Source organism: Hylaeus volcanicus, chromosome 1, assembly GCF_026283585.1.
Source record: "Hylaeus volcanicus isolate JK05 chromosome 1, UHH_iyHylVolc1.0_haploid, whole genome shotgun sequence".
Classification (NCBI taxonomy): domain Eukaryota; kingdom Metazoa; phylum Arthropoda; class Insecta; order Hymenoptera; family Colletidae; genus Hylaeus; species Hylaeus volcanicus.
Genome location: NC_071976.1, coordinates 24,013,846 through 24,033,599, shown reverse-complemented (window position 1 = coordinate 24,033,599; position 19,754 = coordinate 24,013,846). Strand labels below are relative to the sequence as shown.

The following is a 19,754-nucleotide window of genomic DNA, read 5'->3' as shown; positions in this document are numbered from 1 at the left end:
ATAGAATTAAAATTAAAATCTCTCAAGGTTTCCGGATGACTTAAATTAATGCGGTAGTATTCAATGGTCGAATAGTCATTAAAATGATAACGTTCAAAAGATTGTTTACCTTTCGTTCTTGTTACAAATTTCAGATGAAAATGTTAATTAGCAACATATGTGGTACATATCCTTTTATAAAGCCTGAAAGAAATTTATTTTATGGGAACGGGTGCTTGCCAGTTAAATGACGTCTCGCCTCGGGCTGTTGGCACGCTTATCAGCGAGCCTGATCCAACAGCTTTGGTCGCAATTAAATGCAATCACAGTGGACTTCTACGGAGGAATTATCAGATTAATTTCGCCGCGAGAAGAGAAATTAAATGAATTCCTTTTGATTGTGTCAAATACAAAGAAAGGCAATATGAACTTAAAATTGAGAAACGTATTCCCTTATCATTACACTTCACATTAAAAATTTCAACCTCTACTTAAATAAAATTAAAATTAAAAATTCTTGTGAAAAATCGTGCGAGAAATTACCAAATCAATTTGAAACTTATTTTAATTTAGACAATTCCAAAATAATACTTACTGTAACAGTCGCGTTATGACACTTGCAATTTTTGTCTTCCTGGCTTTCCACGTATCAATTTATACATGAAACAGTCACAACTAAATAAATCAGAAGCTTCAAAGCGAAAACTAAGCAAATAGGAAATAATCTACAGAAACGTGATGAATGGAGGCCCCAGAGCCTCGACTAGGGTTGAGCACGCGTCAGGAACAGGATCGCGCGTGGTTCTGTCAACAACTCTGAAACTCTGAACACTCCGTAAACACACAAAGTGTCTGAAACAACCGCTTGGGAGGGAGTTGAGAAAAAGAGAGAGGGATTCCTCCGGCATCGGTTGATCCGGCCGACTCCAGAAGCGCAGCTGTCGCAGACAGCCGCACGATTCTTGGCCGTCGCGGTTCTCGGCCAGTTTGCGTGCTGAGCGTGCCGCGCACGGTCGGTTCCTTCTGTGACTCGTGTCCTCGACAAGCCTAGATCGAGATCACGATACACCCGTACCCGATCCACTGCGTGGTCTATCAGGTGCCCACTGAAATTGCGAACCTGGAATCATTCGACAGTTCTGCAAAGTTCACTTTTGACTCGACAGTGTTGCAACTGTGCGATACATCTTCATTCAAGAAATACAATTTCATGCTGTTGATAGGAGTCAAAGATCACCAGGGAGATTTGGCTTCAATAGTGTTCAAATCCTATTGATAGAGACATGAAAAGTCCGCGTGAATTATCGCCTGGAATGACTTCACCTTTGACGGGTTCTTTTATGATTCCTAATTGAACGGTGCTCCAACTGTGCAAGAGGATTTCCCAACGTTGAAAAACTATTTCGTACTGCATAGAATTGATAGTAATCAAGAACCACTGGCAACTCGGCTTCGATAGTGTTCGAAACAACAATGTTGTTGAAGGAGCCCAAGTATAAAAGACCCACGTGAATAATTCCACCTTCGACAATTCTCTTCTACCTCTTAACTCAACGGTGCTTCGAACTGTGTATAATACAACTTTCCAACATTCAAAGACTATCTCACTTAATAACAACCAAAATCCCTGGTAATTCAGCTTCAACGGTGTTCAAAAGAAAATCTTGCTGAAAGACTCCAATCACGAAATCCATCTCGATATCCACGGGAATTCTACTCTCGTCTACGACATAGATGCCACTATTCGTTCTCAACGAGTAAGATGGACCCTACAAGCCTCGATCACCGTGGATCGGTCTGGAAGGTCCCGGGATCGATGATTCACCGGCTGCAACCGAACGCGAACACGTAACCCGAATGTCGTTATTTAATTCACCGTTCTCGCCGCTAAAGGACCAGCAGGGATCCCCGGTGGAAAGGAAATGGAAGAGACAGAGGAGACAGAGGAAGCAGAGAAACGACGACGAAGACGGCGAAGACGACGAAGAAGAGGACGCGACGTTGAAGGACGCCTCGAGGACTGAGAGATAATGGCTGCCACTCGCGAGCAAGCAATATCGAAATCGTCAAACTGTTCCGTGGATCTAGGTGCTAATAGCATCATCGAGAACGGCGACGATCCAGTGGAACACCGAAGAGTTCGTAAAATGGGAAGATTCACCGTGGAGAACTGCAAAGTCTCGAACGACGACGCGCGCTGGCAGGATTCCGTACGAAGCACAATGGGGAAAAAGAAGTCGCTCATCCAGCGAGATAAGACGTCCAGACCCGTCGAGCCTGCTGACCAGCTGAAAAGTTTCCACGCGCAGCCCCAAGATCGCGATATCCCGCAAGGGTACTTGAAGTTTCGCTCGCCAAGAAGCCTCAGCGTCGAGCTCGACGAAACCCAGAGGAAACAAGACTCGTGGACTCCCGAGAGCATCTCCGTGAGGGCTATCTATAAATTAGCCAGCTCGAGGGAGACGAACAATGGGGATCGGCGCGAGGATTCGCCGCGTGCTAGCGCGCACGCAGCTCGGAATAGCGCCGGTCCGATCGTCGATAATGGCGACGGTCTTGCCGGAGGCTGCTCTCCGACGGAAGTACCTCGTAAACTCGAGGATTCCCTTAAAGACTCCTCCAAGCCAGCCGTAAAGAGACAGGACGTCGCGGATATGACGCCTCGGCCTTCGTCCGTGAACCTGGTCCCCAGGATCGAATCCTCGAACGACGCGACGTCCATTCGCAGACCCAGGTGGCAGATCAGCCAGGCCAAGTGCGAGAATTGCGGCGAGCCGGATTTCTCGCGGGAGAGGCAACCTTATCTGCGCAAGTACCGCGGTTATCTCGACGGCGAGGGGCTGGTGCACGAGGAAGCGAACGGACACGGGGTCGGTAGCCCCGTGCCCCTCTACCGCAGCAGGTCGTTGCCGCGGTTGTCGGTGCACGACAGCGGCGTCGCGTGCAGCGGAAACGAGCATACACCCGTCGCGGGCCAGACGCACAACGCCAAGCAGTTGGTGGCCGATTTCAAGCAGCTGCACACGCTCAAGCAGCATTACTATCCCGAGGGAGGCTGGGGATGGGTCGTGCTGGTCGTTGGGGTGCTGGTCCAGGTCCTGTCGCACGGAATCCACGGCGCCGGCGGCGTCGTCCTGCAGCAGGTGGCTGAGATGTTCGGCCAACATGCGTACAGGGAATCAGGTTAGTCGGAGGTACGGGGGGTGATTAGTCTAATCAGCGAAATCAGAGATCTTTGGGTTTAAGATGGAATTGCCAGGGTGTAAGAATGGTTCTTAAGGGGGCTGAAATTAAATTGTTTTGAAATTAAATTGTTTTGAGGCGGATTTCATGATTCTTTCGTAGTTAGCGTAATTTATGTATGCTTTTGACATTTAGTATAGGTATTTGGTTATCGTATGGTTGATATTGCTGGTATTTGAGTGAATTTGTTATTCGTGTTTGTAAAGAATCTATGATTTTCTTTATCATTTAGCTCAGTTTGGTTGTTGTATGGTTGGTATTTGAGAGAATTAGTTATTTGTGTGGTAAAGAATCTATGATTATCTTTATCATATAGTTCAGTAGAATGTATTTAACGAAGACAAACATTTACTCGTATATAAATTTGGAACATGTACATGAAAAATTTTGTTGAACTTGCAACCGTCAATTCGTTTCGAAGTTACACATAAAAATTGAGCAATTGAAACAAATGTACGAATCAAATTTGATCTACAAGTATCTGTGAATAATTCCACGATCTTTACTGATCTGAATTGTACCGAACTCAGAAAATCTGGTCTGCAAGGGGTTCAATGATATCCTGATTAACTTCCTAATATATGTTTACCGCGTAAAACTCAGTCCACAATTACAAAACCACAACTTGTGACCAGAAGTTCTCGCCATCTACCCTATCGTACGACGCGTAAAGGATCAATGAGATACACAGGATGTCGCGAAACTGAAGTAAAACAAGCATTAAATAAAAAGGAGGACTACTCGAGGAGTCGTTCCTCGTTCGAGAAGCGAAATAAGAAGAATCGTCATTTGTTTTTATTGGAGCCGATAGACTTTTATCTGTTCCAATGGGACCAACGTCTCCAACTCTTGAACAGAAAGTTCCACGGGCGTGGGAACTGTCGATGAAATTAAAGCGCGTCAGCTGGCCGACGTCTGCGTGAAACGAGGGTGAAATCGTGATGCATCTTTCACCTCGTTGCCGGCGCGCAACACGCTTTGTCCGCGCGACAGTTTCTCGTTTGTCGCGCGCGGAACGCAGAGGGGCTCGTGTATTGTGCTTTGGCGGTTGGCCAACTGCCGCGAGTGTCGCCAAGTATACTTAACAGCTGCCGCTAATAAACGGGTTATGAATCGCGCTAATTGCGCGCGACACGTTCTCACCGCTCGTTTAATTCCCCGAGGAGCCAAGAAGAGGACGCGCTCGAACGCCGTTACTTGGCGAGCGTGACGCGCTTGCAGGCTTAGGGTTGTCGAGTGTGAGCAAACTGGCAATTTTTGTACTCGTTGAAAGACGACTGTAAAGAAATGTTCGAATAATAGAGTACTTATTATTAACAGAATACTAATCATTAATAGCTTTATTGTCAGGATGAAATAAGAAGAAAAATGAATGTAAATAGATAACGTAGAGAATTTTTGTTAACAGTTATTTTTAAGGCGTATGGTATAGAATCTTAATTAGTGTTTAGAATACACTACTGCTTTTTATACATTGTAGACGGAGCTTACGCCAGAAGGAAACCACTGGGAAAACCTATACAGGCTTCCGATGGCGCTAGCCGAGTCTAATAATCCTTAGGAAATATTCGCAATTCTAAGGCGATGGCGCGTGGTCCCCTGGTGTTTCTCACACGTGGCCCAGTTATCTCTCGTAACGGAAGCACGCGTTCTCTTATCGAAACACCACCAGTCAAATCGAACTTGGAAAACAGGCTACTATTCAATTATCATAAAATCGACCGATGCACTTCTTTTTTCTCGAAAGGCTTCCAAACATACACTTTAGTGTAAAGTAAAAGTGTCTTTAATACTCTCATCGTGAACAAGATTGCACTATTCAAAAGGATAAATAGCAAACAAATTTCAACTACCCCATACCTTTGAGCTTTATAATTCTCAGAATCATTTGTGATCAATTCACTTAGAAATACCTTAATATTCAAATACTTCAACAAGTATATTTATACTTAATTTCATCTCAATAACTATTTTTAGTAAGAATATTTCTGATTAAAGTGAAATACTGCAGGATTTTTCCTACTGTACAATATGCAACCTTTTACTTTCTCTGTGAGCTCGCAAACTCACTAATACATTACCAGAGTTTGGATTGAGAAACGCTGACCTAGACGGATCTAGAGATCGCTGATCTCGTTTCCGTTCGAGAAAGCGGTCCTTACACTCGACGACCGTGCACACACGTTAAAACAGGTGCTCTGTAAAGAGCCATAGGTCCACTCACCGCTCAGGTGGGCTTCCTCTCTTAAGACCGACCGGAGCACTCCCAGATCGTGCGGATTGGGAGCAGAAATCGACGATCGATTAGCAAATTCACGCCTCGACGTGAGTGCTTCGTGAACGTTCCATCCTGGGAGAAAAATTAGATCTTGGAAGATCGATGACAAAACTTATGAAACGATTTGGTCAGTTCTCTCACTGTTTGGCTCTTTTGGGCTGGCGCCTGAGACCTCCTTGTACGAAAATACATTATTACATACAATATTTCATACATTGCAACCGTTTATGCAAAGGAGGTGACGTGATTTTCATTTCAGAGGTGTTGAGGTTTGGAAATTGATAGTGGTTGCTGATGGAATATTGATGTTTTGGAGCATTTCACTTTTGGTCGAGTGTTTGGAGAAACTAACGCATTTCGATCTTTTTCCTTTTTGGATGAAGAGTACAATCAAAAGCTAACAGTAGCTATGACACTCGACACAACACTGTCGCGCTATCTCTTGTTATTCATTCTGGCACACGAGAAGCTGCGGCTCTGCATTCTGGAGATACAGGAGAGGCAGTGATATAATTTAGGCGCATTTACCTAGACCGAGCAAAACGAAGCTAGATATAATTGAGTCAAGTTACCTTAAAGCTGACAGAGTCAACAAGCCTTTAATTTGCGAGGGCTGCAAGGTTAGTTCGCTCTGCAACTGGATTAAAAGGTAACATACGATCCACCCTTGGTTTCACGAAGTGTCTCCCTATGTAGGCGTCTGCCACTGCTCGAGAATTCGCTTTTGGTTAAGAGTGGGACTGGTCGACTTGTTCGATATTCAAAAACGGACTATTCGAATTCTAATAATGGATTAGTCATACTTGGGGGCACTTGGATAATAATAGTCAATTACTGATACTCTAAGAATATTAGAGTAGTAATACTGGAAAAGTGCTACCCTACTATTGTCACTTGAATAGTAATATTCAAATAATGAAATTCAAATAGTCACACTTAAATAACGATGTTCGTATAATAATATTCGAAGAATCATATTGAAATAGTAATACTGGAATAGTGCTAATCGACTATTATCGCTTGAATAGTAATATTCAAATAATGAAATTCAAATAGTCATACTTGAATAATGATATTCGACTAATAATATTCGAACAGGTTCATTTGAATAATAAAGTTTCAACTGCGATATTCGAGTAGTAATACTTGAATAGAAATATGTGAATTGTAATACTTGAATGCTCGGAGCAGTAATAGTAACTTTGCATAAATCGCCGAAGGAGAGAAACTCGGGACGAAAGCGACGAAAATTTTTCGAGATCGTCCTGTCGCGAGATACGACGTCCGCCATAGTTTTTATTTTCCTTCGGCCTCTCTTTCCGTTCCCCCTCATTTTTTTGTTCCACGTCGAAATTCCCGTTTGCCGAGGACGCGGCTTTCGTTCAGACGCCTCCTGGGGAAGTTTTCGTTCGGGGCGAGGATTATTGTAACAGCGTAGATAAAGAAACGTGGCTTGCGCAGGAGAAAAGGGAATCCCGGGTAAGAGGATTCCGGTATCAGCGACGATGGAACCACGCTCGTTTCGCGGATGTTAACAATCGGACGGGAATACCTTGGATCTCGTGGAATAACCACCCCTCGTATCGGTTACGAATTTTTTTTTTCTTCTTTCCACGGTTCTTGGCGACCCTGGTACGGATATTGCGGATGGCGCGACTCGATTCAAGCGAAACCAACGAAATCCTCTCGAGAAATCTTTAATGGACTATAATCCAAATTATTTTTGGCTAGTGAATAAAATTCATCGTACGTTATGCTCCATTTAAGATAGTTGAGAGTATATCTGTGGCGTTCGGTCGAGAGGGCTAGAGTAAAGGTTACATCTTCCTGGAAATAAATAAGTAAATTAACTCGATTGTTCGACACCTTAGGAAGAAAATAGCAAATTTGTGTTCTTCGACCTAAAAATACACTGTATATATTAGGGTGGTCCTTATTTGACGACCTTATTCCTCAGAACGACTCTGACACATAAAAAGAATACTTCCTGCACTATATAAGGTAGATCGGATAAGGGGGAATGGTGTAATAAAATTGTCCATCTACCTGACCATTATTTTATTTTTATCTACTGGCGTGTAGTCGAGCTTTTACAACCCTTCAAACGAGGGGTGCGTGGGAGCCGCGCGTAAATTTAGTTTCAAGCTGTTATTTAATTTTATACTTCGTTTTCATTTAATTTCACATCCACTGACGATGGTGGAGGAGATAACAAAAATTCGGAATAAGAATTTGAGCATTCGGAGCCAAAGACAACACTCTGAAATAAATTAAAAATAAAAAGATCAGCTAATTGACAAGTTTTGTGAGATTTCTAATTCCTCTTCTGTTATTTTTCTAACTCTCCAAAGAATCTGTTCTGTGGCAGACGAAACATTGAACACGTCTTTGAGTTTACAACCGGTCCGACTTATTTTCGGTTCCGCGCTACTTTCACGGTCGAAATAATTGGCCCATTTTGTCCCCTTTACGTCGCGACGTTCCTTGCACGGTGCACGGTGTCGTTATTGTCAATCGTAAATATCGACAGCGACGAAAAGTAGCGTCGAGACGTCGTCGATCGAATTTGTTAGAAATAATTCCTCACGAAGAATGTTTCGTCGCGTGAAACACTGTAATCCCTTTAATTTTTAAGGTTTGCATTCATCCACTTGGAATAGTACCAGCCACGTTAACTTCAGTTACAAATTTATGGTTTTATAATTGGCAAATATTAATGATCGTGGTCAGTTTCTTCGCATCCTAATTAATTCCATGCATTCTTTCTCGCTGGTATTTTATGCAAGAATATGTTTCACAAAGCTATTATAATTCTCTTATATTATATCACGTGTCATATTGTGGAGGTGTTCAAGGGATCCCATTTTGCTAGAGCTATTGTGTGACCAATTCTGAATCTCCTTATTATAGATCTTCTCTATTAAATCGACGCGAGTACGTCCTATTAGTCAAAACCTTTTACTCCACATCCATGAATTTTTATAAAACGCACCCCAACTTTCGAGATACCACTTTCAGGTAAATTTCATTGAAAATTACGTTCCCTGTACAATTATTCCAACGAGCAACGAATGTCCTGAACTAAACCGGCCCGCTAGGAATAAACAGGGAAACGAGAGTCGAGAGATCAGCGAGAGAGGCGAAACGGGCAGAACCCTCCGCAACTCTGGACCAGCGAAAATTCTTGGAGAGGATTATAACCACTCGCGCTGTAAAATAGTGACGGGGCACGGCCTCCTCGCTGCCGCAAATTGCCCGCCATAAAGTAATGAGAGATACGAGAGGATCGTGCAAAAATACTGGGACAGCGAGACTGTTGCGCATTCGCGGCCCGAATCGAGGGTGAAGAAACGCGCAACAGAGTCGCCGGGCGGGAAAAAAGGAGGCTGATTTATCGGTGCAGCGAGCATAAAGACGGCGAAGTGCTCGTCGCTTCCTGAGGCGAAAGAACGCGACGTGGAGGCGCGTTCAATCGCGTGGAACGCGCGAAACGCGAGACTAGGCTCCCGAGCATTTTAATTTGCGAGGACCGAGAGAATAATTGGAGGAGAAATCGATGATTCGAACGAGCGAGTATCCTTGCCCGAAGAGCAACAGTTGAATCGACGAACTCTGCTGTTGCTGTTGGATCTGCAATATTATGACAGAATTTTTTGGGAAACAGCACTGGAAATATTTTCGAAAATTGTTCGAAAATAGTATTAGGTTGTCCCAAAAGTTTCTTCCATTTCATTAACAAGTAATACATACACAATATTTTATATCTAGTATTATATTATTGAATTGGGTACGATTCATTTTGCTCCATTACTGTTACAACATTAACATCTAAGAAATTAGGTTGTCTATTTATATAAACACTGCCACACAAAATAACTGAGTGCAAGTCACGGAAGAAACTTTTAGGACAACCTAATATAAACATTTTTTGACGCTTTCACGTGGCTGCCACGAGAATTGCGTTAACGCGAGTATGTTTAATGGCGGGAACGTTTAATTGCACTCCAATCTAGTGCAACTGCAGGCACAGCTGCGACTGCATTGCAATTGATTTCGAGGTAATTGCCATGGCAATTCCGCGACGACTGCTGATCGCATTTTAAACCTAATAATCGTATTCCACATAGTTTGTAAAACTGGTGCAAAGAATTAGGAATATTGTTTATAGGCTTCGATTGCAAATTGAAATATGAAAAAGGAATCTTTATTTAGCTGGATAGAGCAAATTCAATTTATCTTACATCAAATTCTTTAGTTCTAAAATTATATCTTTAGGTGACATGGATGTGAAAATAGCCACGAAGATTTTGTCTCTTTCGTTTTTACCTTGTTATAGATTCTGTATAAATAAATCTCTACCAACTGAACAGAATTCATTCCGAGTGCAAGAAACACGGAACGACTTGGAACGATTATTTGCGACCTGTATCAATTTAAGTAGTACTTCAAAAATTTATATCTCAACGCCCAAACAGATTGTCATGATTTACACCCAACGGGGACGAAACCAGATCGAAGAAGCCGCGAAGAAAAACGAAAATGACGTTTAGGAGAATCAAACGTCGTTCAGAACTCGTGCATCGCGTCTGCGACTTGGTATCCGTTTTTAAACGCCATAAAAATGAACGTCGGATAGCCGTGATAAAGCGAACCCTTCTTTCTCGCGACAGTTACGCTTTTTCTCGCGGTCGTGCTCAATTTGCTCTCCCTGATTATACTGTTCGTCTTTGCTCGTAAATAATTTTTAATATAGTTTTCCTTGATATTTAGTGGGCCCGGCCTCCCGGGTATAGTTAAGTTCATTTCAGCTGAAATACTGGAGTTTCCCTCTCGATGCGCCTAGCTGCTCATATCTTTATACAAATTGAAACACATTACGTAGATTACGCCGCACCTCCGTGTGTTATTTCCGGTTATCTTCGTTATTTCCTTTTCCCGACTAGGGCGCTTGCTCTTACGCGTTGAAACCCCCGTTCGTATTCAAACACGCCATTCCTTTAAGCTGTAACCCTGTTAAATTTATAAATTTCTAAGCAGCTTTGGCAACAATCATTTTAAAAAACGTTGGACTACTTAATCAACTCGTTCGTTACTCGTCCAAAACTGCTTGATCCATCAGTGGTGAATAAATATCGCATGTATGTTAATATATTTATATTTGCAGTGCTGTAGAAAGAAAATTTTCTATATAAATACAACGATATAAACTAAGGATCGATGTACTATACCAATTCATAGATATGCAGTAACAATTTCTAGTTCATAACAATGTACACAAGTTTGCGTTTCATTGCGATACACGTTAAAAATTTAATCTCAAATTAACGTTCAAATATAATCACAAGCAACTGATACTACGTTCGCATTGAACCAATGTTCGGTCGTTTATAACTGCTCGTCTCGTCGGTAGCGAATGATCTAGAAAAGATGCGCAAATAAAAGAATGGTCGAAGTAGAACATGCTCCCTCAGACATCGACTGGCGTCATCGATGTTTGGAACGATTCTGCAAACTCGAAGTCGAAAATAGAAATCTGTTCGTACGACGGGTGCGATTTCGCGTATCGAGTGCTCTCTTAAACCCGACAGATTTAGTGGCGTCGTTAAGAAGGAATCCCGTGTCGAACGATACGGTTACAAGTTAATAGCCGCTGGTACCAGCCGATCCAGATCTCCAGCGACAACAACGATCACGGAGTTTCGCTAACTGGGTGAAATGAACAAAACTGAACGCGGGTTTCGATCGTTCACGGTTGAATGTGATGTATGAAGTGGGGCCAGAACGGTCGACGATGGAAGGCGACGTTCTCGTTTCGAGCGACAGGTATGCGTATCGCTCGCTGATCGTGTGAACAGAAAGAGAAGTCGATATATCAATGACAACGACCGCTGCTCTCTATCACGGGCCGCTCTTAACTGTCAGCGTTGCGTGTTACTTGAAGCGATATTTTCGCGAGGTGTTATTTAAGGGAATTTTCAGAAGATTTATCTATTTTTTAAGCGACTCTTAATTGAATTAGCTGTGTATATGGGACCAATTGAGAATATAAAAAAAATCTACAGATTTCACGACGAGCGTAAGAATCAGGTGATTGAAAATTCAATCATATAACATACAAAACTCAAAGGAGGGACATATTTTAAATCTTTGATCCAATCATTTATTTAGAGCGAAATACATCTATCAAGCTATTATGAAAACATCTCTTCTCCAATACTGGCCATTTTCAAACAATCCCCCTACTGCATTTTCAAACTAACTACCTGTTTCGCGAAACAAACGTGCCAGGGTGACCAATGTCGTAAAAATTTCCTTGACATCTCTCCGCCACGCCAAACTTATCTTCAATGTATCGCGCAGTCACCCTTTTCCATCGCTTAAATCTTAAATCAAGGGGAAACCTCGCTTTGACCACTTCGTCATCGAACGAGCACTACCAACGCCTTCTGTCAGAGCCACTGCGCCAACCCCCTCGACAGGAGAAACGTAAAGCAAAAAGTCCCCCCGTTGGGGAAGATAATCGAGGTAAAAAAGGGTCAAAGGTGGTTTTTTGTGGCTGTCATTGGCAGACACCGTGGCTCTTCTTATCTCTGCGTACGCTCAATCAAGCTTGTTCATTTGAGACGCGTGGATGCGTTTCCAAACAGATAAGGAGAGTATGATTTGAATAATAGGATGTACCGAATACACTGATAACATGTACGAATCTGTATGTGTCGAAACTAGAGAATATTCTCGACAAGTGACAAATTACAATGTTTAGTTTTGTATTCATTGACGAATTTTGATCTCGATTAGAATTCTTTCAACTCCCCTGTTTCCGAGCCGTCGCTTTCGCGAATGATTCGAGCGCCTTTCATGGAAAAGGCGAGTTTCATCGGTTTAGAGGTTTCCTTGTGAGAAAACCAGTCGTCCGGTGGAAATCGTTGTTGACTCAGCGGCGAGTTTTCTCTGCGAAAATGCTCTCTCGCGTTCGAAACGATGACGATGAGTCTGAATGAGATGAGTTTTCACGTGCAACTTACGTCAATTATTTGTATTAACCTAGCTGTGCATACCTTCTTCTTTTATATAATGTATGTATACACTTGTAACAACAATATTATTTCAAATTCCAAGAATTTCCAAACGTTGAATTTTTTCAGAGGGAACACATCGACCGAACTATATTGACTTTCCCCGGAGAAAGGAAATGCCAGCTTGTGGTAAAGCATGTGTTCCTCGAGCTTACCTGATTCAGATAAGTCGATGAGCAGAAATAGAGCAAGAGAGACCTTCTTTATCGGCCATAGAAGCTTGCAAGCTCCATCAAATACCTACACGCGGTATTCGTTCAATCCAAGATACCTATAAAACAATTTGAAATTAAAAAGTAAACTATTTCAAACTTCTGAAATATTTCCACGGGAGCATTCATCTTCATCGTTCAAATATAATCCCAATTATTTTAAGAGTTTTCATGTACTACTTACAGATTCCAAGTAACAAATTACCTAAACACACACGTTGCAAATCCAATTACAATAATAATTCTTCGCTAATGCAGCTGCGATATGTCACCGCACAAAACATTGTTAACGACCAAATATCCATTGCAACCTCCGCCATCCAAGTAATTGCAGAATTTACGGAGCGACATCATTAATCTCGAATATCGATGATTAATGATGTTCTGGAATGGAACTCACTGGATTGTTTATTTGGGAATTTCAAGCTGCAGAGGCAGGAAATACACTCAACCTATAATGCATCAGCCCGCGTTGCAATCGAATCGATACCTTCGGAACAATGGAGACTACCGAACGCGCAAATAATACACAAATGTATAAATATCGACCCGAGTTTTCTTTTGACGCGGGAATTCGAGAATCAGAGGTATTCTTGGACGATGTTCTTGGCCCTTCGCATAAATCAAACGAGAACTTTATTACTTCGAGGGCTGAGCATCGGATTACTTTTTTTTCCACAAAAATACAGACGTGGGATAATAAATCTAGAATAAAATATTGCACTATGAAACCTCTGAATGACACCTTGTAAATAAAGTTGGATATTGCCAAAATGAATATTGTTTATATAATTATTGAAACGTACAATGACTATAAAAAACTGAATTCTTTGAGGCTGGGAACTTGGTGGAAAATTGAACAGAAGATTGACCACAGAATTTCGTGTGAAGAGCTACTTTACAATGTTTACGTGTAAAAAGTGTTAAAAAGAGAAGGTATGGAACGCTAGAAGCATTTGCATAGAAATCGAGCCCCGGAAATTCAAACCTCGGAAATTGGTATCCATCGCCATTCTCCCAAGTGGATAAGGACATTTTGGCAATCTATGCGAGTGACTCACATCCCTGCTCAGGAGTCGTCTTCCCTTCTTCGTGTTCCTCTTCTTCTTCTTACACGCTGACGACGCCTATTTTCTGCTCTTCTTCCTTCGTGGTCCGTCTTGGTCTCGACTGACTTTCGTTCTCGATTGCACGACGTAGATAAGAACAGTTCTTCGAATTTATCTGTATCCTTCGAATCCTTGTATTTTATTATCCTCAGTTTTATTTATTTTCATTTCTCTTTCTATTTATATAAATATTCTTTGAAGACGAGTCGTGTCCTAATTAAATGGAGCATATAAGTTTGAAAAGGATCGCGAGGTACAAGATTCGAACTTTGTTCGTAGCTTCCCCTAAATCGAGAATCCTGAACGAGATTACTAGACGCCTTTCGTTCATCATAGTTCACTTGTATCAAATCACGCGAGTTCACTGCTTCGTCGTCCCCTGAACCTTGACATTGCGACTTCTACGGCTCACCGTTACGCCAATTGTCGATCGAATGGCGCTCCTCGTGGGCTCTAGATCACCATTACCGCTGTCCATTCGACGAATTCGACGAGATTGGTTAGGCGGAGCAAAGGAACAGCCGTAAACCGGAGCCATTTGTCCAAATGGACGACATCGGGCAATTCGAGTGCTAATGTTTCTGCTATTGCGTGTATTGATCTTTTGCGTCATAGCTGATACGTAATCTGATATTCGTGGAAAACAGTATTAGATAGAGGAGGGAATGTGTTTCTGGTTTTGTGACTGAAGTATATATAAATATGCAAATATATATATATATATATATATATTTTGACATATATATATATATATATATATATATATATATATATATATATATATTGGGTTGTCCGGAAAGTCCATGCCGATTTCTGATAGGTGGTGCAGGTCTGAATATGTCGAAATGGCTGAAAACAAATAACATATATACATCCCTTAAAAGGGTGTAGGTGTGGAACAAACTAGTACGTATGTAATTCAATAAATATACATATAAATAAATGTATATTACAATTCAAATGTGCCTTTGAAGTTTTCTTAAAAATTGCCACGAACTTTCTGGACAACCTAATATATAGGAACATATTCAAACTAAGTAATGCTTTCATATATACAATTGTATATTTATATTTATAGACAACAGAAATTTTATAGTGACGATATAATGGCTATGTCAGAAAGTAGGGAAAATATTGTAAAATAAGAGAGATTACCTTTTTTTTTTATAACACTTAAGTGTATGTATCATATATTAATTTGAGTAGCAGAATAAGTGGCAATTTTTAGGATGACTTAGTACATGAATAATATATCTACACTCCTATAGATCTCATATACCCTCCCACACTCATTTTCTATTCAAAACAATACCTTCTATCCTCACTCAAAAACAGAATGAACACCCACCCACCAATAATTCCTATCGATATTATCGATCTCTCCACAATCTTTCTCCCTAAATATTCATAAACACACGACACTTACTGAACCAAGAAACTTCGTCAATTCACCCACTATTAAGCAGTCAGTACGGTCCCGTCTAATTCTCTCCATTAATCGAATTAATCCCCCCCCTCTAAATTTGTCTTAAGTGTCAGATCCGGAATCGAGGGACCAATTCCTCTCGATCTCGAATAAAGGGAACAGGGATAGGTCGACAAGACAGCAACGTATTTCGCGTGGCGATACAGTGATTAATCGTCGGCCTGGCCGAGGAGAATTTAAAGAAACGCCAAGGGGGAAGCGGTCGACCTCCGGACCCGCGCAGAATTTATATCATCCGACCATTCGACAGCTGCAACGCGGAGAGACCACGTAAAAATAGTATTGGACACCGACGCCGGGTTAACGATACGGCTCCCGCCTGTTATGCGAGATTCGCCGACGATATTCGTGCCCTCCACCGCGACGAACTTAATCCCACACTTTCGAGACCACCCCCGCGACTATAGTCGTTTCGCTGGACGTTATTGCTTATCGAGTAGATATTTCCTGCTACGTTCTTCCGGCTGGTACCGCCGAAGCAGTGATTAAATGAGGTAATATGTCGTTGTCGTCGCTGGAATGCCTCCTTTCTTTATCACCGCAGTGGTTCATTTTGCTGTAGGACTCTTCTGGTATGCAGGAAGCATTTCAGCGCGCGGGATTGGGACCCCTTTGCGAGTCTTCGTTACCCTAGCAATCTTCGTTAGCGATTGTACGTGGTACCTTAATGTTCTCTTGTCGCTGCATGTTTTATTATTAAAATAAAATTTCGTCGTTGAATTTCTCGTCTTATATGTCGAGATTGACTATTTTATGATAGAAGAGATAGTTTCAATATTATAGGATCCACCTTCCCACACGGGATAAGAATAAAGGCGTTTCCTTTGTACACCACAGAGTTCACGAAGTCTCTTTGTTTGTCCGACTGACATCGGAACCGTCTGCTTGCGCATTCAGTCAGCAATTTGAAAGCAGTTCGCGCGTCGAGTGCCCGAGCAGCTTTAGAACGCTCCCCGCTCCGCCTGTTTTGCATAATTTACGAAAGCGTCGTGGCCCTCTGTAACCCGTATTTCATGCCCGGAATGAAAAGTGAGCACGAGGTAACGAATTCGATCTTATCGGGTGTGTGAATTTAAATTTACATGTTACACTTGCGCATCAATCATGGCGCCTCTGCGTCTTTATTTATCCCATGGTCTGCTTGTGACAGTTTAGCCTTTGGGAACGGCCAAATTGTGAAAGTGGGGAAATAGATCAATTATGTGTAGATTAATACTTTCGTGTCTGATAAGATTTTACAGCGAATAAATCAGATGTAAACTTTCAGAAAAATTATTTTGTGATCTAGGATAATATTAGGTTGTCCCGAAAGTTTCTTTCGCAAGTTCCGCTCAATTATTTTGTGTGGTCGTGTTTATATAAATAGACAATCTAATTTCACAGATATTCATGTTGTAACAGTAATGGAGCAAAATGAATCGTGCACAATTCAGTAATGTAACATAAAACATAAAATATTGTGCATGTATTACTTATTAATAAAGCGAAAGAAACTTTTGGGACAACCTGATACAATACATTTTTTAACGATATCTGGAATGTGTAATATGGTTAAAGAAATTGTTAACTGTCTGACAAAAATAAGAAAAATTTTCTTATAATTTTTATTTAATCATCCATTGGTGGATCAACATCATTCTAGCTAGAAGTACTAATTAATATTCAAATTGTTTAATCGACAAACCAGCCACAGTTTGATAAAGCACACTTACCTACAATTATCAAAACATTTTTCTTCAATTTTTCTCAAAACGTAAACTCGCCAAGTTGTCGACAGGCGTTTCTGAATTAAACCAGGCCGATCGATTATCGCGATAAAATCGACACGCAGGATCGATTACAAGCGTCGTCGACCGTTCTCGTGCGAACCAACAGATCCTATCACGCTCGCGAAACGGGTTCCCCCGCTGATCGCGAGCCGATAATTACTCCTCCCCTTCTTTCCTTTGATCTCTTATCGCCGACCAGTCGGGATCTCGCTTGAAAAATTAAAATCTGGTTATGATTTCTGTTCCTCCGACCTTTTTCGCATTTCACGGTTGATTTCTCCCTGCGTGGATAATTTACTGGCGAACACTGATCGCGCGGAGATACGGCGATAACGTATCGGCTCCCGTCACGTAGCGATATGCAAATTGTTACGGAATAATCGAGTGAAATTAGCGAACGCTCGTTAACTTGGCAGCGACACGTAAAACAAAGATGGATGAAATAGTAACGTCTGGGAATAGTAATCGAGGACCTGTTAATGTATAAACTTCTATGCTTTTCTTCGGTTCGTCGCTGATGCTTGCGTAGCGATTGATCAGCTTTTTCAGCATGAAAACTTTCCGCGACGTGACGCTGATTTATTATTGCGCGGGAAATCGATTGAATTGCTTTATCGATCAATCCAGAAGGCTCGAAGTGTGGGTGTCTAAATTCATTCCGGACTTTGAATTACAGTTTCATGCTGCATCAACTTCGGCTTTGCAGATTTTCGAATGAAATTCTTAATGAATCATTACGTATTTCTTGTTCTCTGTTTGATTTTTTGTTAAAAAAAGAAGGTTTACAAAGAAATCTTTGGCTTTCTTGACAGTCACACGTATTAAAATAATATTAGGTTTCCATCAGATTTCGTGGGCCACTTCAAACGTTGCTCTAGATTTGTTTATATGAATATTTATTAATGGGACTCGTGCTCAAAATGAAACAATTGTAACAACTATACACACGTGGCTATTTGACTAAAAATAATTTCTTTTAAATTATGATAGTTTACCCCATCTCTTATTCTTCTAAATTTCCTTCAATAACAATATAGTTACAATGAGTTTCCCAAGAAGATCATGCATACTTTCAGTTAAAATAAAAAAAAAAAAAAAAATCATATGCATTCCATACAACTTACGTTTGACTAAAAACAACATTCCCAATGCTCCCAATGTTGAAGACCTGCACAATGAAATAATGTTTCACGCTTATCTGAATACCTTTCAATTGAACAAACGTTGCGATTAGATTGCTGCGCAGACTTTCTATTTCCGTTCTATCGTCGGAATAAAATAGAGCCACCGAGCGCGGTTTCCAGCGCGAACTTATGGCCGTGAAAGCACGTGGCGAGGTCGGAGAACGAGGGGATTGGCCCGTTTGGTTTCCCCTACGCAAGCTCGCCGCGATCCTCTTCTGGGAACCTTCTAACTGGATCCAGTTCGCACCGCGTCCCTCGTCCAGCGTGTCGTGACCTTTCGCTCGTGATTCGCGATTCCTGTCACGGAACATCTGTCAAGTTCAGTTCGGAGAGAGACATTAGCTTTCTCGGATTCAAACAGTTCTAGATTCCAGACGAGTAAACAAACTTGGGGAACGGTTAACTTCGAGAGTGTTATGGTGGCACGTGGACAGAATTCCCAGTGCAAAACATTATACTCCTTTTTTATTCAAATTTGGTCGTTCCACGAAGATCGAGGAATTAATCGCGAGAATGTCTCATGCTTTCAAATGAGAAGCTTTCAGGATATCGAGAGGAGGAATACATTTCTTGATCCTGGGGTCAGAGTCGATTAACTGAAATTCTATTTGAGAAGTTCGTAGGTCCGTGGGATCGAATAATATTTATTTTTTAAAAGATGATGGAAGATCCTGAGGTGAAAATAGTGAAATAGATTCCAGTATCGCGAGCATCGTGGCAGAATACCGGAGGGTGAAGGAGAGGTGGGCCGTGGGAGAGCACAGGGTGACAGCTTTTGGTATAGGATACAGTTTCCAGTATTCTTATTCCGGTTGAACGGCACGTAGCATCGTTGACCCCCTTCGGCTCGAAATTGACTAGTGCGGTATATTTTTGCCGAGCGGAAGGGCCACCGCGATGGAAAAATTTTTATTGTACCCCCTGTAGAGGGAATTGTATCGTGGATTATTTGCTTCTCGTGAAATCGAGGGCGATGATGATTTATTAATGTATAGCTGCATCGATGTTCATTTTAAATACTAATTCGTTTAAAAGTCTCCCTTGTAATGAGAATCCTAATAAAATGTTCGTCATTTGGTTATTTCAAAAGATGTTCACCATTATCCAGCAGCTCATTAATGTAGTTCTTAACAACCAAACTGTTTTATAATTATCAGAGATATTTATTCATATAATACTTATTGTATTCATATGTTTATTTTCATATAAATCATTTCATTTTAAATATTACAAAACCCAAAGGGGCTGCATATTTTAAATTGTTGATCCAATCATTGATCTCGAGCAAAATATATCTATCAATGATTTCGAGAAGTATTGGACACATCAAAGAAAATTATAAATTATCAAATGATTCTCGATGCCTTATTTTCCCTTCGCTTACAAACAAAAATGCACAAAGCGGAGATGGCAACGAT

General features: G+C 41.4%; 1 protein-coding gene across 3 annotated transcripts in view; it reads left to right on the top strand.

Moving 5' to 3' along the window:
- LOC128876183 (monocarboxylate transporter 2-like) overlaps window positions 1–19,754 on the top strand; it is a 35,817-nt gene that overhangs the window by 3,998 nt on the left and 12,065 nt on the right. The window contains exon 1 of one of the 3 annotated variants that reach the window (XM_054122329.1): window positions 992–3,162. The exons of 1 other annotated variant lie outside the window; for it this stretch is intronic. In XM_054122329.1, coding sequence (XP_053978304.1) covers window positions 2,010–3,162 — 1,153 coding nt within the window. In that variant the 5' untranslated portion in view covers window positions 992–2,009. Of the gene's footprint in view, window positions 1–991; window positions 3,163–17,003; window positions 19,115–19,754 lie in introns of those variants that run through there. One more of the 3 variants, XM_054122338.1, reaches the window with a different exon arrangement.